Source organism: Carettochelys insculpta, chromosome 2 (assembly GCF_033958435.1).
Source record: "Carettochelys insculpta isolate YL-2023 chromosome 2, ASM3395843v1, whole genome shotgun sequence".
Lineage (NCBI taxonomy): Eukaryota > Metazoa > Chordata > Testudines > Carettochelyidae > Carettochelys > Carettochelys insculpta.
This window is the reverse complement of record NC_134138.1, coordinates 50,805,966-50,827,037: the sequence shown is the minus strand read 5'-3', so window position 1 is coordinate 50,827,037 and position 21,072 is coordinate 50,805,966. Positions and strand designations below refer to the sequence as shown.

General features: G+C 46.6%; 1 protein-coding gene across 1 annotated transcript in view; it reads left to right on the top strand.

Annotated features, from left to right (window-relative positions):
• Positions 1 to 21,072, top strand: part of NECAB1 (N-terminal EF-hand calcium binding protein 1) — a 74,767-nt gene that overhangs the window by 51,509 nt on the left and 2,186 nt on the right. The window contains exons 8-9 of the mRNA XM_074986966.1: positions 17,724 to 17,801; positions 19,236 to 19,327. Of these exons, the coding sequence (XP_074843067.1) occupies positions 17,724 to 17,801; positions 19,236 to 19,327 (170 nt within the window). The remainder of the gene's footprint in view (positions 1 to 17,723; positions 17,802 to 19,235; positions 19,328 to 21,072) is intronic.

Sequence of the window (21,072 nt, the reverse complement as noted above, 5' to 3'; positions counted from 1 at the left end):
CGGCCTGGTCAAAATGGGCCCGCAGGGCCTCCCAGACTCGGGTCCCCTCGGGGTCCACCTGGTGACTGGGGGCAGCGGGTGGCTGCACGTCAGCCCTGCCAGCCTCCACAGCCCAGCCCTGAAAGAAGGCCTCCCCCTTGCTCTCCACCAGGTTGTGGAGTGCGCTGCAGGTGCCCACAATCTGGGGGATGTTGCTGGGGCCCGCATCAAGGCGGATGAGGAGACACCTCCAGTGCCCTTTGAGGCGGCCAAAAGTGCACTCAACCACCTGGTGCGCATGGTTCAGGCACATGTTGAAGTGCTCCTGGCTGGCTGTGAGATGGCCCGTGTAAGGGTGCATGAGCCAGGGCCGGAGGTGGTACGCTGCGTCTGTGACAACGCAGAGGGGCATCGTGGTGTCCCCCACAGGGATCTCGTGCTGGGGGATGTAGGTCCCTGCCTCCACCCAGCGGCACAGGCCCGAATTCCTGAATACCCGGGCGTCGTGGGTGCTGCCAGGCCAGCCAACATAAACGTCCAGGAAGCAGCCCCGGCTGTCCACCAAAGCCTGGAGGACCACCGAATGGTAGCCCTTCCTGTTCAGGAAGCTCTGAAAGCTGTGCTCCAGAGCTTGGATGGGGATATGGGTCCCATCCAGAGCCCCAAAGCAATTTGGGAAGCCCAGGGTGGCAAACCCCACGATGGCAGCATCCGGATCTCCAAGCCACACGAGCGTGTGGAGGAGCAGGGTGTTGATGGCGCAGACGACCTGCAGGGGAAGGACATGGGAGAGCACCAATGAGGGGTGTGCAGGGTGTGTCTGGCCCTCCCGCCCCAAGGCTCCCCTCCCCGGCTAGGGCTGCCTCCCCCTCCCCGTGGGTCCTCTTACCTCCATGAGGACAGCCCCGACGGTGGCCTTGCCAACTCCAAACTGCTGGCCCACGGATCGGTAGCTGTCTGGAGTGGCCAGCTTCCAGACAGCGATGCTGACTCGTTTCTCCACGCTGAGGGCACACCGCATGGTGGTGTCCTGGTGCCTCATTGTGGGGGTGAGCCACTGGCAGAGCTCCAGGAATGTCTGCCGGCTCATGCGAAAGTTCTGGAGCCAGCGGTTGTTGTCCCACTCGCCGAGAACCAGCCGCTCCCTCCAGTTGGTGCTCATGGGGTAGCTCCACAGCCAGCGGCGGGGGGGCGGGGGGGGGCGGAGGACAGCAGGGTCTGGGGTTGCTTCCTCCTCCTCTGGGGGCAGCTCCTCTTCCACAAATAAAAGGTGATCAGCTGCCTCTGGCTGCTGCTGCTGCTGCTGCTGGGGGTCCATAGCTGCTTCGCCGAGGTGTGCGTGCCTATGGCTCTGCAGACCGCGTGCTGTGCAGGCTGAGTGTGTCTGGGAGGGGCCCGTTAAGGGAGCAGCTAGCTGTTGCCCTGGAAGTGCTAGTCCGCCCTGTGACCCTGTCTGCAGCTGTTCCTGGCACCCTTATTTCGACGTGTGCCGCTTTGGTGTATAGACACTCCCCTGCAGCGCCTACTTCGATGTGGTGCTGCCCAACGTTGACGTTGAACGTCGACGGCACCAGCCCTGGAGGACATGTAGACGCTATTCATTGAAATAGCTTATTTCGATGTAGCATTCATGTGTAGATGTAGCTACCGTGAGCCTCAAAAAGACAGAAGTTACGTGTCAGCCTGCTTGGAAAGAGCCCAGCACTCCAGTGATCACTGCTGCTGGTATAGTCCTTAAGGCCATTCACAAGTTCTGCTATCTTGGAAGTGTACTGTCCTTTAGTATAAATGTGGATCATTATGTCTCTGCTCAATTAGCAAAAGCCTTTGGAATTACCTTTGGAAAACTGACCAAATGGCTATGGAATGACCATAGTATTAAACTCCATGCCAAAGTAGCAGTTTATCAGCCAGTTGTCCTGAATATCCTGCAGCGTGGCTCAGAGTCATGGACAATATATCACCACCATATTTTGAAACTCAATCAGTTCCATATATGCTGTCTGAGGAAGACTGCCTATGTGAATTGGTGGGACAAAATTCCTAACATGGAAGTTATTAAGCTGTATGGTGTCATGGGCATGGTAGCAATGCTTATGAACAGACAGTTTTGCTGAATTGGTCACATTATGAGGATGGATGATACATGTATACCAAAGATTATCTTCTATGGCCAGCTTGCTCATGGAAAGCGCCCCATCGGTGGTCAGTATAAGCGCTATAAAGACACCTTAAAGGCCAATGTAAAGTCATGTGGCATATCTCCCAATGATTTGGAAACTCTAATTCAGGACAGATTGGAGGCAAACTACTGTACAAGCTCTTAACTGCTTTGAGAGTCAGTGTATCCAGGCATTACAAGAAAAGCATAGGATCTGAAAAGAACATACAATGCTTGTAGTTGGCAGATTTTTAAGTGACAGCTTTTCTTATCTGTAATTGGCTCTGACCATCAAGGATTGGTTTCGTCACTCACCAATGGTGTCACTGAAGATGAGATCCATTGATGGACAGCTCAGTCCAGGAAGAAGACGACGAGTTATTACCATTGTGGCATGTTCTGTTTTCTGCTAAGTTATGAATGTTTCTTTGAATGAATTTCCAGTGTGGGATGGACCACATGTTAATAAGAGAGACCATCTCATGTACCATCTCCTTTTCCATTCATGGACACATGAACCATCTTCTCTTCTACTGGAGAACACACACAAGGACAATGTTGAGGCAGAACTATAGGAATCAGAGGGAGAATTCAAAACATATTAAATGTTGCGTGCACGACATGCATCTGACGAAATGGGTCTTTGCTCATGAAAGCTTACGCGCTGATAAATCTGTTAGTCTACAAGGTACCACAGGACGTCTCCTTGATTTTGCGGATACACACTAACACAGCTAACCCTTTGATACTTCTCAAATGTTCTAGTAATTTAATGAGGTAAAGTGTACACAGCTGTAGAGGTGGACAATATTAAAAATATATATTTTGAATAATTGGAAAAAAATCAGTCAAGTGCTGAATTAGCCAGTATATAGTATTGGCCCCACTTTGTCTTCTGTAAGAGAGGGTAATTAAAAAAAATATCTGCACACTGAAAAACAAGATACCTACTACACATACCAATTGAAGTGGTCTATATTAGATATTACCACCCAAAAGAGAGATCTTGGAGTCATAGTTGATAGTTCTCTGACAAGATCCGCTCAATATGCAGCAACAGTCAAAAAACAAACAAACCAGTATTATGGAAGTCCTTAAGAAAGGGATAAATAAGACAGAAAATACATTGCCTCAGTATTTATCCATAGTACGTCCACATCTTGAATGCTGCCTGCTGATGTGGTGACCCCTCTCAAAAATTATATATTGGAATTAGAAAATATTCAAAAAAGGCAACACAAATAACTAGGTGGATAGAACAGCTTCCATATGAGTAACAATTAATAAGATTGGGACATTTCACCTTGCAAAAGAGACGACTAAGAGGGATATGACACAGGTCTATAAAATCATGACTGATGTGGTAAAGGTAAATAAAGAAGTGGTATTTATTTCTCATAACATCAGAATTAGGGGTCACCAAATAAAATTAATAGGCAGCATAGATTTAAAAGAAAGAGAAGGAAGTATTTCTCCACACAGTGCACAGTCAAATTGGGGAACATTCTGCCAGGGGATGTTTTGATGATCAAGACCATAACAGAGTTAAAAAAAGAACTAGATAGATTCATAGAGGATGGTTCCATAAATGGCTGTTAGCCCAAATGGGCAGGGATGGTGTCACTAGCCTCTTTGCCGGAAGCTGGGAATGGGCAACGAGATGGTGCACTTGATGATTACCTGTCCTGTTCATTCCCTTTGGGGCACCTGGCATGGGCTGCTGTCAGAAGATGGAGTAATGGGCTAGATAGACCTTTGGTCTAACCCAGTATGGCTGTGCTTATATTCGTATTACCATACTGCCTCAGGGCCACACTCACTGATAAGGACCCACTGAGCTAGGAGCTACACAAACACAAAACAAGATGTCTCTGCCCCATAGAGCTTACAATCTAAGTAGTATATAAACAAACAAAGGCATAATGCTAGTCTAAAAGTATTTTTGTTTCCTTTTCCTATTATTAGAATTAATTAAAAGAAAGGTTATTCACCGTAGTAACGGTGGTTCTTCGAGATGTGTCCCCGTGGGTGCTCCACATTAGGTGTCGGGCTCGCCCGGCGCCGCAGATCGGATCTTCCACGCAGTTTCTGCCGGACCGCGCATGCGCCGGTGCGCGCCACTCCCCCGCGCGCTCCCGGCCACGTGCGCGATCCGGTCCCCACCAGTTCCTTGACCAACCGCCTTGGATGCTCCTGCAAAACACTAAACAGAGATCCGGAGCGGGGAGGATGGGTGGGTAGTGGAGCACCCACGGGGACACATCTCGAAGAACCACCGTTACTACGGTGAGTAACCTTTCTTTCTTCTTCGAGTGTCCCCGTGGGTGCTCCACATTAGGTGACTACCCAGCAGTAACCCAAGATAGGAGGTGGGTAATCGGATTATGTGCAGCTTGTCCCCGAGAGGACCGCTGTCGAGAGACGGGTATCCTCTTGGAATACCCTGTGAAGGGCGTAATGTTTGGCGAAGGTGTCACAAGATGACCAGGTCGCCACTCTGCAAATGTCTTTTAGCGCAACGCCCTTGAAAAAGGGCTGTTGATGCTGCCACCGCCCTAGTGGAATGAGCCCTGGGCATGGCCAGGAAAGGAGTCTTTTTGAGTTTGTAGCACATTTTTATGCAAGATACGATGTGCTTCGAGATTCTCTGCGAAGAGAGACATTCTCCTTTTGATTTGGGAGCGATAGAGACTAGGAATCTATCCGTTCTCTGGAAGGACTTGGTCCTGTCTATATAGAAAGCTAGCGCCTCCTCACGTCCAGGAGGTGTAGGCGCACCTCTTTGTTAGAGTTATGAGGCTTTGGATAAAACGAGGGTAAACAATAGGTTCGTTAGTATGAAACTCAGAAAGAAACTTTAGGAACAAAGGCTGGATGCAGCCATATGTTTACCGCCTCCTTGGAAAAAACAGCGCAGGGTGGCGTTGCCATAACTGCCGCAAGCTCGCTCACCCTGCGAGCTGACGTGATTGCGAGAAGAAAGGTCGTCTTTATCATAAGGAGGCAGAGGGAAACCGTGGCCAAAGGCTCGAACGGTGGTCCCCTTTTCGCATTAAGCACCAGGTCCAAGTTCCACGAAGGTGGAAGCGGTTTCCGAGGGGGGTATAGGTTTACCAGCCCTTTAAGGAACCTGGTAACCATGGGATGGGCGAACACCATGTGCCCTGTCTCTCCGTGTCTGAATGCCAAAAAGGCGGCAAGGTGGACCTTAAACGAGGATAGCGAGAGTCCTCCTCTCTTGAGGTCCAGTAAATACTCTAATATCACAGCCATAGGCACCGAAAGGGGGGCTAGCTGTTTGGTAGAACACCATGCCGTAAAGCGAGTCCATTTCTGCTTGTAGGTCTTCCTGGTGGAAGTCCTCCTGCTACTTTCTAGGACTTGCTGCACTTCCTCCGTACATGTGCTCTCTAGGGAGCTGAGCCATGGATTAACCACGTTTGTAGTCACAGGCCTTGGGGGTGCGGATGCACTATGGACCCCTGGGCTTGCGTGAGCAGATCCGGCGCCACCGGAAGGGGCATCGGTGGCCGGTCCGACATGTGCAGGAGTAGGGGGAACCATTGCTGTCGATCCCACGTTGGGACTATCGGGATCATTCAGGCTCCTTCCCTCCTGGCTTTCTGCAACACTTTGTGGATGAGCACTGTGGGAGGGAAAGCGTAAAGCAGGGGGCCCCTCCATGAGATCGCAAAGGCGTCCCTCAGGGACCCCCATCCCAGTCCTGCCCTGGAGCAGAATCGTGGGCACTTCTTGTTGTGCTGAGTAGCAAACAGGTCTATCTGGGGAAAAACCCCATGCATGAAAAATCGGTTGCAGCAGATCGGGACGGATCTGCCACTCGTGCGTGAGTGCGAAACGCCTGCTCAGCTGGTCTGCCTTCACATTGTGAGCGCCTGGGAAGTACGAGGCTTTCAAGGTTATATTGTTGGCGATGCAGCAGTTTCATGACCGGACTGCTTCTGCACATAAGGCACGGGACCGAGCTCCTCCTTGCCGATTTATATAAAATATGGTGGAGGTATTGTCTATACTGATCCCGACTACTTTGCCTTTTATATGGTCTCGAAAGTGTCTGCAGCCGTTGAACACTGCTCTGAGCTCCAGTATATTTGTGTGCAGTGACTGCTCCGTGGAGGACCACAGCCCTTGCGTCACCTCTTCGCCCATGTGTGCTCCCCACCCTATGAGGGAGGCATCTGTAGTAAGAAAAACCAATATGTGTGGTTGGTGGAAGGGTACCCCTGTTAGCAGGTTCTCGGGGTTTACCCACCATTGCAGGGATTTGCGCACCTCTGTTGTGGGCGACGCCACCCTGTGAACAGTGTGTGCTGCCGGGTTGTATACGCTCGCCAGCCAGTGCTGCATGCTGCGCATGTGTAACCTGGCGTTCTGTTCTACGAACGTCGCTGCTGCCATGTGGCCCAGCAGCTGTAAGCACGTCAGAACCAGCACCGTAGGGCTGAAGGTGAAGACTTGCACGAGGGAGCCGACGGCCCGAAAGCGAGTCTCTGGTAGATACGCCCTCGCTGTAATAGAATTTATGCGTGCCCCTACGAACTCTATGTCCTGTGTGGGGTCTATCTTTGATTTTGTCAGATTGATAACCAGGCCGAGCGAAGAGAACGTGCCTGCTGTGACGCATATCATGCGTAGTACCTCCTCCTTCGAGGCCCCTGTGAGTAGGCAGTCATCCGGATACTGGAATATAAATACCCCCTGTCTGTGCAGGTAGGCTGACACCACTGCCAAGGGCTTGGTGAAGACTCTGGGGGCCGAGGAGAGGCCAAACGGTAGGACCTTGTATTGAAAATGTTCTTTGCCTACCATGAAAAACCAGAGGAATCATAGGTGAGCCGGATGAATAGTTATGTGAAAATACGCGTCTTATAAGTCGAGGGCTGCGAACCAATCTCCATCGTCTAGTGCCGTAAGGATGGAGGCGATTGTGATCATCCAAAAGCGTTGCTTGTGCAGGTACCGGTTGAGGCCTCGAAAATCTAAGATGGACCTCCTGCCTCCTGTCTTTTTCCCCGTGAGGAAGTACCTCGAGTAGAACCCTCTCCCTTGCAGTTGCTCCGGCACTCTTTCCACTGCCCCTATGAGCATGAGATGGTCTACCTCCTGCTTGAGCCTCGCTACGTGGGAGGCCTCCTGGAGGTGGGGCCTGGGTGGAGGTCATGGCGGTGGGAGCGACTGGAAGGGGATGGCGTACCCCGTGGCTATGATCTCCAGCACCCATTTGTCTGTGGTGATCCTTTGCCACTGGTTATAGAATGGTCGGAGGCGATGGTGGAATAACCGCTTCGGATGACCTTGCGATGGTAGTGATGGCGCAGCCCTGGATCTGTGTGTCAAACTTGTGGCCTTTGGCCCTGCCCCGAGGACGCACGGCTGTGTTGGGAACGACGCCTGGGAGTTCTGTACTGCTGGTGCTGTTGATGTCGCCCTTGCTCGTAACCCCTGTGGTACTGGGGACGCTGTTGCTGGTACTGGTACCATCTTTGTTGAGGGTAGTACTTTTTCTTTCTGTATGGAGGGGTATAAATCCCAGGGTCCTAAGTGTGGCTCTTAAATCTTTACTGGAATGAAGGACCGAGTCAGTTAATTCAGCAAACAGCTTCTGCGAGTCGAAGGGAAGATCGACTATCTCTGTCTGCAGGCCCTCGGTATACCCGGAGTCTGGAGCCAGGACTCCCTTAGCATCACCACTGCCGTAGCTGTGGAGCGTGCTGCTGTGTCCGCAACATCCAGGGCGATCTGAACTCCCGTCCTCGAGGCCGCGTAGCCTTCTTGCATGATGGCCTTGAGCACTGGTTTCTTGCCCTCTGGAAGCGAGTCCATGAGGGAGGTTAACCTAATGTGGTTGTCGAAATTATGGTTCGCTAGATGCGCTGCGTAATTTGCCATTCGCAACAGTAGAGTGGAGGAGGAGTAGACCTTTCTGCCCAACAGCTCTAGCTTTTTGGCATGTTTGTCTGTTCCCCCACATTGCGACGACTCCACCACCAAGGAATTTGGTTGTGGGTGGCTGAACAGGAACTCCGTGCCCTTTGTTGGCACGAAGTTTTTTTTTTTTTTTTTTTTTTCCCGCTCTCTTGTGGACAGGCGGAATAGTCGCAGGAGTCTGCCATATCATAGTGGCAGGCTCCAAGATTGCGTCATCAAGCGGTATTGCTATTTTGGAGGAGGCCGGAGGTCTCAGATTTTTGAGGAGCTTATGGTGTTTTTCTTGCACCTTAGCTGTCTGGATGCCTTGCGTGAAGGCCACCCTCATAAAACAGCTCTTGGAACTGTTTGAGATCGTCCGGAGGATGGACGTCCCCCGGGGCCGTAGCCTCATCTGGGGAGGAGAGCGAGGAACCGCTGGGGTACGTCTCTCTGGACCCTTCCGGTTCCTGCTGGTGATGGTACACCCTCTCACTAGAGGTTTGCGAGGGAAAATCTCGGGGTTCCATAACCAGTCCCCCCTGAGATGCTTGAGTCTCTGTCCCCGGTTGCAATTGCCCTCGGGGGTACGAGATCGTTTGTGGGGATCTTTCCCTAGTAGATAGCCGATGGTGTCTATGCCCCGCGTGGTAGGGGCGACCATGGCAGTATAGGCACTGTTCTTGGGCAGGTGACCTAGACCACTCCCTTGGTGCATACCCTCTGCGTCTGGGGGAGGGCTGGAGAGAGCGATTTTGCATAATAGTCCAGCGGTTCAAACCCCAGGAAGGGTGAAGGTGGTCCCAGCCAGGGTGAGGCTGGTTGCAAAAAATGGAGAAGGGGGCTCCGGGTAGGCTAGGGGGGACCCCTGCCTTCTGGTTGGAGTCTGCAACATAAGCGGAGGGCTGTGAGAAAGCAACTCCACAGCCCTGTGCGGAGAGGGGCTGCAATGCCTCCTCTTGTGTGCAGCCTTCCCCCTCCCTTGAGGAGGTAACTCCGCCCCCTGACGTACAGGGGATCCCGGCCCCGTCCGCACTGAGCTCGGCACGCTCGAGGGCGGTGCCGCACGTGCGGTGTCCTCCGGTGCCTGCAGGCTGCGTGCCTGCGCGCTCTGCACCGCCGGTTCCCCGGGGGTCGGTGCCACTGCCTGCGGTGCCGCCGGTACCGGCGCTTGTTTAGCCACCGCCCTGCCTGCGGTGCGGGGCGGCTGGCTGATTATCGGAGGCTGAGCCGCTTCCACGTGGCTCTCCGTGCCGCCGCCGATCAGCTGTTGCTGCGGCTGGGGGCTGCTCGCTCCTCCCGTCCCGCTCGCTATTGTTGCCGGCAGGGATCGGGCTGGGGAGACTTTCCTCCGTTTTTGCGCTGATGGGGTGAGGGAGGCAGCTTTCCTTTTATGGGCCCCGGAGGGTCCCTCCTGCTGCGGCCGCTCCGGCACGTCTGGCTGGAGGGCCTTGTCGAAAAGCAGCATTTCAAGCCGCATCTCCCTGTCTCTCCTTGCTCTGGCTGTTAATTTAGCACAGAAGGAGCATTTCTGTGCAACATGGGACTCCCCAAGGCACCTTATGCATAGACTGTGCCCATCAGACGCTGGCATCCCCTCTCGGCAGGACTCACATTTTTTAAATCCTGAAGAGGACATTGTTGGTGAGTCTTTCAGTTGTTTAACGGGTACTTAGCACCTTCTCTGTGCTGTTTTCCCCTTCTGATGGCCTGCTGCAGCAGGAGGGCTGATGGCCCTATGCTCCTGGCCTCCAGTGCTTGTTACTGGGACTGGATTGAAGCTGTCCCGCTTGTAGTTTGTTTGTTGTTTTTTTTTTGAAAAATAACAACCGGCTAACTTGCAGTAGCCTAAGTACTTGAAAAACTTTAAAGAAAAAACAGTTAAAGCCATTGAATACGCTACTTGGCCTTAGCCTAGTTCGGATTCCGTCTGCAGCCGACGGCGGTTAAGAGGAACTGGCGGGGACCAGATCGCGCACGTGGCCGGGAGCGCGCGGGGGAGTGGCGCGCACCGGCGCATGTGCGGTCCGGCAGAAACTGCTTGGAAGATCCGATCTGCGGCGCCGGGCGAGCCCGACACCTAATGTGGAGCACCCACGGGGACACTCGAAGAAGAAGCAGTGGTTCTTGAACTTAGTTGATTGGGCTCTCCTTCTTTCAGTCTGTAATTATTTAATTTCTTCCTCCCCCCATAAGTACATATATCCCACCATGCAGCTCTGAAGGTAGGGTGGATAGCAGCAGCTGCTGGCTGTGCAACTTGATCTAAAGACAGTCCTGCACCAGCAACAGCACAGAAGTGTGATGATGTGAAAAGAGATTTGTCAATATCAGTTTTCACAGCAGACATAGTGCCCCACTGCAAGCCTGGGGCTGACAGCCAGAGCCTCACTGACTTGAGGTGAGAGACTTGGGGGTGGGGAAGGAGAGCCCAAGCCTGGGCTGCCTCACTATGAGGGATTGAAAGGGGATCCTGAGCTGTGATGGTGGGGCTTTGGCTATCAAGCACAGGGTGGTGAGGCATCAGCTGTCCCTTTTATCCCTGCGCCTCCCATTCTGCACAGCCATTCTGTTCTAGCCCCTGCCATCCAGGGCTGACTGTCACAGCTCTTTAAAAAATCACAGCTCAGGCCTTTCTTGACACATTTCTGTTCCTTCCTTGGTAGGCCTCCCTCAGTTTGAGAACTGGTGAATTGAAGGGATCAGATTCCATCCCTGTGCATCACTAAAAAGGTAGAAGTCAGAGAGTACTTTAAACATACTTAATTAGGTTTGGAAAGATCAAATGTTCATCAGAAAATGTCAATTCCACTATATGAACACAGACTGACAAAAATATCCACTGATAATCATCAGAATCTATAGACTGAAAAAGTAAGAAAAAATGCTTATGAGAACTTTGAGAATGATTTAAAGATGATTGCTTTGTGTCTTTTGACAGGTAATATTCATCACTTGTTGTTTTAAGCTACAAAGCTTTAACTTTTGAATCTCAACATCTAGTCTAATTATTACATAATTATTGCCTGACCTCCAAATCCTCCATTATTTCCCCACAGTTGAGAAAATTTAAATTGATAAAAACTGAAAAAAATGCTTAAACATTGATAGTTTTTGAAATTAAAAAAATAAAAATAAAATTCTAACAAACTAACACTTCATGAATAAAATTAACATTAGCTAAACAACAGCATGGATGTTTAGTTTATTTTCTGTAAGCCTGTGAGCTAATGTTTGAATCACTATCCTCTAGCCTGACAAAATGTAATGGGATGCTATTTTGCCTGGGAATGAACTATACAGGAAAGACAGATTAAGTCATCAAAGTAGTGATGCTGCAGTATACCTCAAGAGTCCATAAAAAATGAATGATGCAGATAACAGCACAATTTGTATGGAAATGAATCTCACGTCATTAGAAGATATGGAGAATTATAATATCAGTTTCTGGATCATGAGTCTTATTCTCAGGTCTTTCTGTGAAGCAACTTGGGAGAAAACCCATGGTGAGGAACAAAAGGTTACCTTTACATTCACTTATTCTGGAACTGGTTAGCATATGTTGGAGCAAGTTACTGGTTGCTCTAACTTACACTTCTATGCCTATGGCTGGGCCCGTTAATCTAGTAAGAGTGAATAACCACATTTCTTTATTCTTGGACTTTGCCACTTCACTAATAGCTGTAACATCCCATTATTGTTCTTTAGAAAGAGGTGTATCCTGTTGGTGTAATCCACTGACTTTATTTGCCATTTACATTAGTGAAGCAGTGCAAAGGGCCTGTGGCATTATGAATGTCAGTCTATATTGGAAATGAAATTGATCTGATGAAGTGGATCTGTCCCACAAACACTCATCACCGAATAAATCATTTTGTTAGTCTTTAAAGTGCTACATTTCTGCTGCTTTGTTTTGTTGGAGTACAGACTAACATGGCTACCTCTCTGTTACAGGTCCACTGAGTTTGTCTTGGCATGGGAGACCAAACAGGAAATTGTAGCTAGTAAAGAAATTAATAAAAGGCCAACTTCAGCTAAACACAAATAAACTGGTCAGATTTTTTGTCAGGACAAGGTTTGGAGAAATAATAAACATTTGTTTCTTGAAACAACTTACTTAAAATCTAGTATACATAGAGAGAGGATGGTCTCAATTTAGGACTGAACCTAGTAAAACATTTTCCTACTGAACAATTATGCATCGGAGGGTGTTGTTCATTCTACAGAATGAACATGACTCACCATAAAAGACAGTGAGTGGAAATGAAGTTGGAGAAAGAAAAAAATGAATGTTTTGCAGCATTTGGGAATGGTCGACTGTTATGGACAAATGTAGCATCACACAAGGGCCAAGAGATGGCAAAGCAAACAAGAATGGTACCTGCTACAAAAAGAGTCTATCACATACCAAAGCATTTTTAATAACACTGAACTACACCGTGATCATAAGAAAAATCTTAAACTGAAAATGCAATTTAAAGAGCACATATAAAAAGTAAGAACTTATTTTTCCCAAGGTAGCATATATTTGTTATGCCAGTGATGCCACCTGCTGGTAACTTCCTGATTCATTCTAGATGTTTTATTGAACCGTATATAGTTGCTAATTACCTCTTCATATTGTACAGGAAATAACAAAACCAGTAAATCAGGGTGAATTCATTACCTGTTACAGTTTATGGTATAATCTCAGCCCAATTTTCAAACAAAGCAACCATAAGTATCTGGATGTTCAAACAGTCTGTAAGTATCTTTTTTTGCAGTATTCTGTCAGGCTATGTCTAAGCTACAAAAGAAAGTCACATTTAATAAAGTCAACTTTTTCACACTAGATTTAAAAAGTCAAATTTGACTTTCCACAAATGTTCTGAAAGTCAACTTACTGTGTCTCCATTACCCGACTTACGTTTGACTGCATGAGTAATGCACTGTGGGTACCTATCCCAAAGTGCCTGTTGAATTCTGGGTTTTTGTGCCAGTGGCTTATGGGAAAAAATGCCCCACAAGTGCTTGTGGGTACCTGGTATCATCCCAGAGTGCAGAGCACCCACATTCACCCCTGCTGGAAAACAATTGGTTGGCCCAAGTGATTTTGCATCCTTTTTGGGCCATTTTCCCACAGCCTGCCCTGGCTCACATGACTGCATGGATCCTCAAGAGCTTATAGCCATTGCACAGTGTGTTATACCAACTTTCTGAAATGTCACAGGTTATTTAGACAAAGTAAGTGGGAGGGTGAGTTGGCTGAGGATGATTTGGATGATGAAATTGAAGAACTAGATACCAGGAGTGCTAAGCTGCTGGCTGCATTGGTTACAGTGTAGTGCTGTTTCTGGAGATGTGAAACCAGCACACACTGGTGGGACCACATTGTTTTGGAGGTCTAGGATGACCAGCAGGGGCTGCAGAAATTCTACATGTGTGAGGCCAATTTAACTGACAGGACAAGACCTGCTTTGACATTTCACAAGGATATATAGAGAAACGCATCTCATAGAGCTGGAAGGGTCCTGTTCCCTGTCCTCTTGGCAGAACCAAGCACCATCCCTTCCCCCGCTTTTTGCTCCAGATCCCTAAATGGCCCCATCAAGGACTGAACTCACAACCCTGGATTTAACAGGCCAGTGCTCAAACCACTGAGCTATTCCTCCCCCAATGCTAGCCCTCCCTGCAAATGAGTGGCAGTTGCTCTGTGGAAGTTTGCAATGCTCGACAGCTACCAATCACTGGGAAATCAATTTGGGGTGGGCAGATCTACAGTGGGGGCCATGGTGATGGAGGTATCCAGTACATTCTGTCACCATCTGATGCAGAAGACCATAACTCTGGGAAATGTCTAGCACGTAGTGGTGCCATGGGGTTTCCTAACTGTGGTGGGGTGATGGATGGAACGCATATCCCCATGATGGCCCCGGACCACCTGGCCTCAAGAATACATAAGCCACAAGGGGTACTTCTCCATGGTGTTGCAGGCATTGGTGAATCACAAAGATCATTTCACCGACATCTACAAGGGATGGTTGGATAAGATACATGACACATGCATGTTTAGAAACTCAGGTATGTAGAGAAAGATCCAGGATGGGATTTTCTTTCCAGACTAGAAAATCAAGATTGGCAACATGGAGATGCCCATAGTGATACTATGTGACACTGCTTACCCTCTGCTCCCTTGGCTCATGAAGCCATACACAGGCAGCCTGGACCACAGCCAGGAGCACTTCAACTACAGGCTAAGTAAGTGCAGAATGGTGGTGGAATGCGCCTTTGGCTGTTTAAAAGCCAGATTCAGGTGCCTTTTGACCCATCTGTACCTTTTCCAAACGAATGTCCCTATTGTGGTTGAAGCATGCTAGAGTCTCCATAATACATGCAAATCAAAGGGGGATAATTTCATACCAGACTGCGTTGCAGAGACTGATGCCATGAGAAAGGCTTATACACAACCAGACACAAGGACATTCACCAATGCACATGAAGACACAATGGCAATCAGCGAGGCTTTAAAAATAGCTTTGGCTACGTCTACACGTGCACATTACATCGAAATAGCTTATTTCGATGTAGCGACATCGAAATAGTCTATTTCGATTAATAACGTCTACACATCCTCCAGGGCTGGCAACATCGACGTTCAACTTCGACGTTGGGCAGCACCACATCGAAATAGGTGCTGCGAGGGAATGTCTACATGCCAAAGTAGCACACATCGAAATAAGGGTGCCAGGAACAGCTGCAGACAGGGTCACAGGGCAGACTCAACAGCAAGCCGCTCCCTTAGAGGGCCCCTCCCAGACACAGTTGCACTAAACAACACAAGATCCACAGAGCCGACAACTGGTCACAGACCCTGTGCATGCAGCATGGATCCCCAGCTGCCGCAGCAGCAACCAGAAGCCCTCGACTAAGGGCTGCTGCACATGGTGACCACAGAGCCCCGCAGGGGCTGGAGAGAGAGCGTCTCTCGAGAGAGAGCGTCTCTCAACCCCTCAGCTCATGGCCGCCATGGCGGACCCCGCTATTTCGATGTTGCGGGACGCGGATCATCTACACGTGCTCTACTTCGATGTTCAACTTCGAAGTAGGGCGCTATTCCCATCCCCTCATGGGGTTAGCGACTTCGACGTCTCGCCGCCTAACGTCGATTTCAACTTCGAAATAGCGCCCAACACGTGTAGCCGTGACAGGCGCTATTTCGAAGTTGGCGCCGCTACTTCGAAGTAGCGTGCACGTGTAGACGCGGCCTTTATGAATGAGCAGACAGCCACATGATTCTGCTTCATTTAACTACTGTGATACCACCCTCACCCCCAACGACGTGTGCCTGACCTTTATGAAAGCACCTCCAAGGGCACCGCATCCCATGTGAACCAATAAATGACACTGTGGTTTTCACACAAACATTCTTTTTATTTGGGTGGGGTAGAGTTAAGGGGTACGAAAAAACAAAAGGATCCTGGTGTCATGTGTGGTGGAATGTGAGCCTTCTGCAGTGTGGAGAGATCTTGGGCATGGAGTGAGAGACTGTCCTTGCTGCTCATAGTACCAACAAATCTTGGAAGAAGATCCAGATCACCCATTGGCTTCTTGGAGTTGTGATAGTTTTGCCAGAGCTACTTTGCTTTTTCCCAGCATTGCTGAGAGTACTGGGAGTAACCTTTTGTGATCATCCCATCAAATCTTTTCATAAATGTCTGCATTTTGCTTGCTGACTTGCAGTTTGCTCAGCACTGATTCCTCTCCCCAAACAGAAATGAGATACAGGATCTTATTATGGCTCCATGCTGGAGCCCTCTTGTGACCCTGAGAACTCAGATTAGAAGAACTCTGTACACTCATGATGGCAAGATGGCTAAATGCAATGTGATGGATGCCTCGTGAGGTGCACTCCTGATATGCATTATCCATGCTGGTGAGAAGGAAAATGAATAAAAATTCCTGCTATCTAATCCAAATTCCTGGGCTTCTTGTTACCTACTTCCTGGCACCTGGAGTGCAGTAGAGGTGAAAGCAGCCAGAATGGACACCTGTGGGGCATTGAGGGGTATCCTCTGGGACACCTCTGGAGACCAATAAAATCAATTTAAAGAAATACTGTTTCCACACTGGCATTAATCTTACCTTTTAAATTCAAACTTGATGTTACACCACATTGGACAGTTGATGCAAGAAAGTCAACCTTAGCACTTCTTAAAATTGACCTAATAGTATTTGCAGTGAAGACAGTCACGTTGTAAAATCAAGCTAACTGCCTTAAAATCAACTGTATGTTGTAGTATAGACGTAGCCTCAGTTGCCAATTTTAGCATCCAAGTACAGGATGACTAACTGAATCGAGATTTATAGGGCACACTAAAGTAAATAACACTATGGGAAGGACTGGCATATGTTCAGTGGGACACCTAAGACAACCATGGACTGGTAGATGAACTCCATGGCAAGAAAAAGACAGATGGAGGAATAAACTCATGAGCAGATAACACGTGAGTGTGCGTGCTGGGGGAGAATATGGATTCTCAGGCAGAAACTGTTTTTTGTGTTGTTTGTTGGTACAGTACCTAGTGTGATTGAACCTATACAGGGTCCCTCGGTGCTATCATAATAGAAATAATGATTAAAAGATTGTTTTAGGATGTGTATGAGCAACTGACAATGACCATTCTTCCATCTCTATGACACACAAGACTGCTTGCTTCCAAAGCACCTAAGGTCCATCCTGCTTTGATGTACTTCTCACCTCCGAAAAATTAAGATATACAATGTAATTGGTGAAGTACCACAGTTTAGGTCAGGGTCTCCCAAACTTTACATAGTTGGGGCCCGTTTTTTTTTTCAGTATCTTTTTTTGCGACCTAAAAATATAACCCCATATAAAAAAAAGCATGAAAAATGAATAAATTTTCACTGTTTATTATTTATTCACAATAATAATATTACATAGTGATAATCTGTATATTTTCTAAGGACCATTCTTTTTTTTCCAAAGACCAGTACTAGACCATGGACCACACTTTGGGAAATGTTGATTTAGGCCAAGACTTTCAGAAGTGACTGATGATGTAGATGCCTTACTTTCTCAATATCCCACTCACATACGTTACCCAGTCCGCTTGATTTTCCAGGTGGACAATCAGCCCTTTCTAATAATATAACCTGTCTCAGTTTGGGCAAAAAAGTACTTAAGCATCTAAGTCACCACACACTGTTGAAAATCTTGTCCTAATTTCACAATGTACGTCACTTGCTCTGGGGTAAACCCTGTATTATGCTGGTGTACTATACAGCACAGCTGGATTACTTTCAATAATAGTGAACCATGCATGTTGAGATAAAGTACCCTAACACTTGGAACAGTATGATAAATTAATTTTGTAAATAAAAAGTCTATTACAGTTCTAATTTTGAAGCTTATAAATAAAAATTCTGCTCAAAACTGCCATGTGGTATATCACAGGTAAAAGTAGAAAGGACTCAAGTAGCTTGCAACACAGATGCCTCTAAAACCACATATTTCTCTCTCAGACTATCCAAGAAGATACTTTTTACAGAAATAAGTCTTTTGTTCAATAACTGTGTTGTAGCAGTTTGGAAGAGTGTGCTACTTAGATACCAGTGCCTACTGTTGATTATAATAATTCTGTCTTACAACTTTTAGTGTTTCCATACAGAAACTTTCAAGTGAATCCCGCTTCATTGTTTATGAGTTCTGGGAGAACAGCAGTGCCTGGAATAGGCAAGTATTGAGATTACCTATTGCATTTCAGGTTGTCTTGAAGGTCAGAAAGTAACTGCATTAAAGTAGCTGATATTAAGAATGCTTCACAATACTTTTTTCTGCATTGAGCTTTAAACACTATGTTGAATATCTAGTTAAAAATATTGGAATGACAGCCAGTAGTCTGAGGTGAACAGGAAGAGCCTCTAAATAGAAAGAGAGTAAGGAGTCATCAGAATAGGGACAGTAGTTGAGTACAGAAGGAAAAGAAAATAGGGGAGTCTGATGATGGCAGAGAGCTATACAGAGTGAATAAGGATTCAAAAGGAGACAGAAAGTTTGCAGTCCTGCAACACAGTTAAGTGCCTTTAAGCATGTGAGTGGTCACTGGTACCTTTCCCCAAAGTTGCCAACCCCTATCACAAAACACCAAAAGGCTTCTGGTCTCTATTCAGGACCTTGGAAGAAACCACATCTAATGCATTTTTCACCAACTGCATTCCAGCCTACAGGAAACAAAAGGATATAGATAAATGGAAAAAAGGTGGAGATTTTTCTCTGAACTGTTTTATAAAAAAGATTAGACCAGCCAATCTTAAGGTAGAATCCATTATTTTGGGGTTTTCTGAAACCCAGTATCTTGCTTGCAGAGAATCAAGCCCAATGAGTTCAGAATAGGTGCAGAAACAGTAATAAGGAAGACTGAAAAGGCACTTCAATCCCATTGGAAAAGAAAAATTGCCATACAGGATCAGACCAAAGATCCATTTTCTACAATTTCCAGTTCCAGATGCTTCCAAGAAAGAAGCAAGGATGCCACAGCAGACTCAGATGGGATAATTTTGCTCTTCACATTAAAACTCTAAACCTGGACTCCAAGGCTGTGGTTACACAACAGCACTCTGTCAACAGAAGTCACTGTCAGAAGAGATTTCCCAACAAAACTTCTGTCAACAGAGTGCAGCCACACACAAAAGCCAATCAGGAGAGCGCTCTGCTCTGTCAACAGAGTGGCTGGACTGCCCAGCCGCTCTCTCAACAACACAGGCACCCAGAAGCACAGCAGACAGGGCTGCCTATTGTTCTGGATGCCCTGTCTGTTGAGAGAAGCCCCCCCCTAGAGCATCCACACAGCTTTTTGGTCGACAGAATCTGTCAATAGTACCATTATGCCTCATGGCTGAGGGGCAGAACACTGCCAGCAAAAGTGCTGAGTTTCGTCAACAAACTGTTGACAAAATGCATTTTGGGTGTGGATGTTCCACCGTTTTTGTTGGCAAAACCCACTTGTGTAACTGTGGACTAATACTCGGAGATTGTGTTTCAGGGCTTCAGGCAATGTTTAATATCCCTACTGATTTTTTTAACAATTAATTTCTTGGTATTCTTCATTGGCATATAAATATTTAGTTCTTCTAAATCTTGTTAACTTCTCATCACTTATTTACACAGTCATCTTCAGATGAACTACAGCAAGACATTCCAAAGGAGTAATGTGGACTTCCTGGAAACTCCAGAACTCGTAACAACTATGCTAGTACCTGGTAATTAACAAGTTTTTCATAATACTTTATTTGCTTCATTATGAGGACTTTCCTTTGACTAGAATGTTTCATATGTGGAACAGCTGCAGAATTTACCCTTATTACGCCTTCTTTTGTAGTTTTGTTATTCTGCATTTTTCCTTTAAACATCAAGAGTTTGTACACAGTAATACAACTGAATAGTAACAGAGAAGTTGCTGTGTTAGTCTGTATTCTAACGAAACAAACCAGCAGTCATGTAGCACTTCAAGGACTAACAAAATAATTTATTACATGATGAGTTTTGAAGAAGTGGTTCTGTCCCACGAAAGCTCATCACCTAATATATCATTTTGTTAGTCTTTAAAGTACTACATGACTGCTTGTTTGTTTTGCTAGTAATACGATTGTTAAACACATCAGTACTGGGAACCTACACAATACTTCCTCCTGTTCCAGAAAAAGTTAGTATTAAGTGAACAAATACAGTTCAGAAAATATACATATCTCATAGAACTGGAAGGGCCCTCACGAGGTCGAGTCCAGTCCCCTGCACTCACTGAAGGACCCATCACCAACCCTGACAGATTTTCTTTTAAATCTATTTGCCCATGACCCCTAAATGGCCCCCTCCAGGATTGAGCTTACCATCCTGGGTTTAGCAGGCCAATGTTCTAGCCACTGAGCTACATACAGAATATAAAGAGCTTCTTTGTAAATAGTAACATTCTGTTATTTAGAACAATTTTTTAAATGATTGAGTTAAAATACCTAGACAGAAAATATGTTTGCTTTCTCACAAAGAGCTAGATTTCAATTTACTTGCAATTGCTTGTATTGCACTGACAGAAAGAGTAGTCTTAATCACCCAATTTTGCATATTTCCTTCAACTTTTTTCCAAATTCCATGCTGAACATTTGAGATGCAGAAGATTCCCAAATTACATTTACTATTATTGGCATTACAGTAATACCTAGTATTAAGTGGTATACATGCATCTTATAAGATATACTTCCTGCCCCAAAAAGCTAATAGTACAAGAAGACAAGAACAACAATGAATGGAGCAAGCATCATCTTCATTTTACAGAGGGAGAAGTGAGCCACAGAGAGATTAAGCACATTGTCCAAGGTCATTTCGGAAATTTGCGACAGAACTCAGAATTGACCCCAAATCTCCTTCTGTAGGAACTGGTTCTACAAATCCTCATCCAATGCCTAACCTGTAGACCGTTTTTTCTCTCCAGTACAATAACTGGGACAAATTCTGAGCTTTTTCCATCAAGCAAACTCCCATACACAAACTCCACTGACTTTAATGAGTTTGCCTGAGTCAGGAACGTGTAAACCTTAATCAAGGAATGCAAAATTTGTCTCAATAATGAACTATATTCTCTGCATTATTGCATCACATTACTTTGTGCCAATGGCTGGACTAGAATTCAGTAAGGGGCGGAGAAAGAAGAAATAATGGGGTTCCATTCATGACTGGGGAAAGTTTGATTAGCATCCAATCAAAAATGTGTATATATATAATTTATAAATATCAAAATATAAAGATTAATCTGAAATTGAATTTAAAACCTGTTTAAAGCATGCACTCTATCTTTTAAGTGGATTTCAGTCTACAACATTCCCCCGGTAGTTTATTACTATAGCAACCATAATACTGCTCAGCATGAATTCCTTATTCAAACAATAATATAGGAAAGTAATATTTAGGATATGTTAAGTTTTTATCTTTAGTAAGTACAGTAATTCTAGCA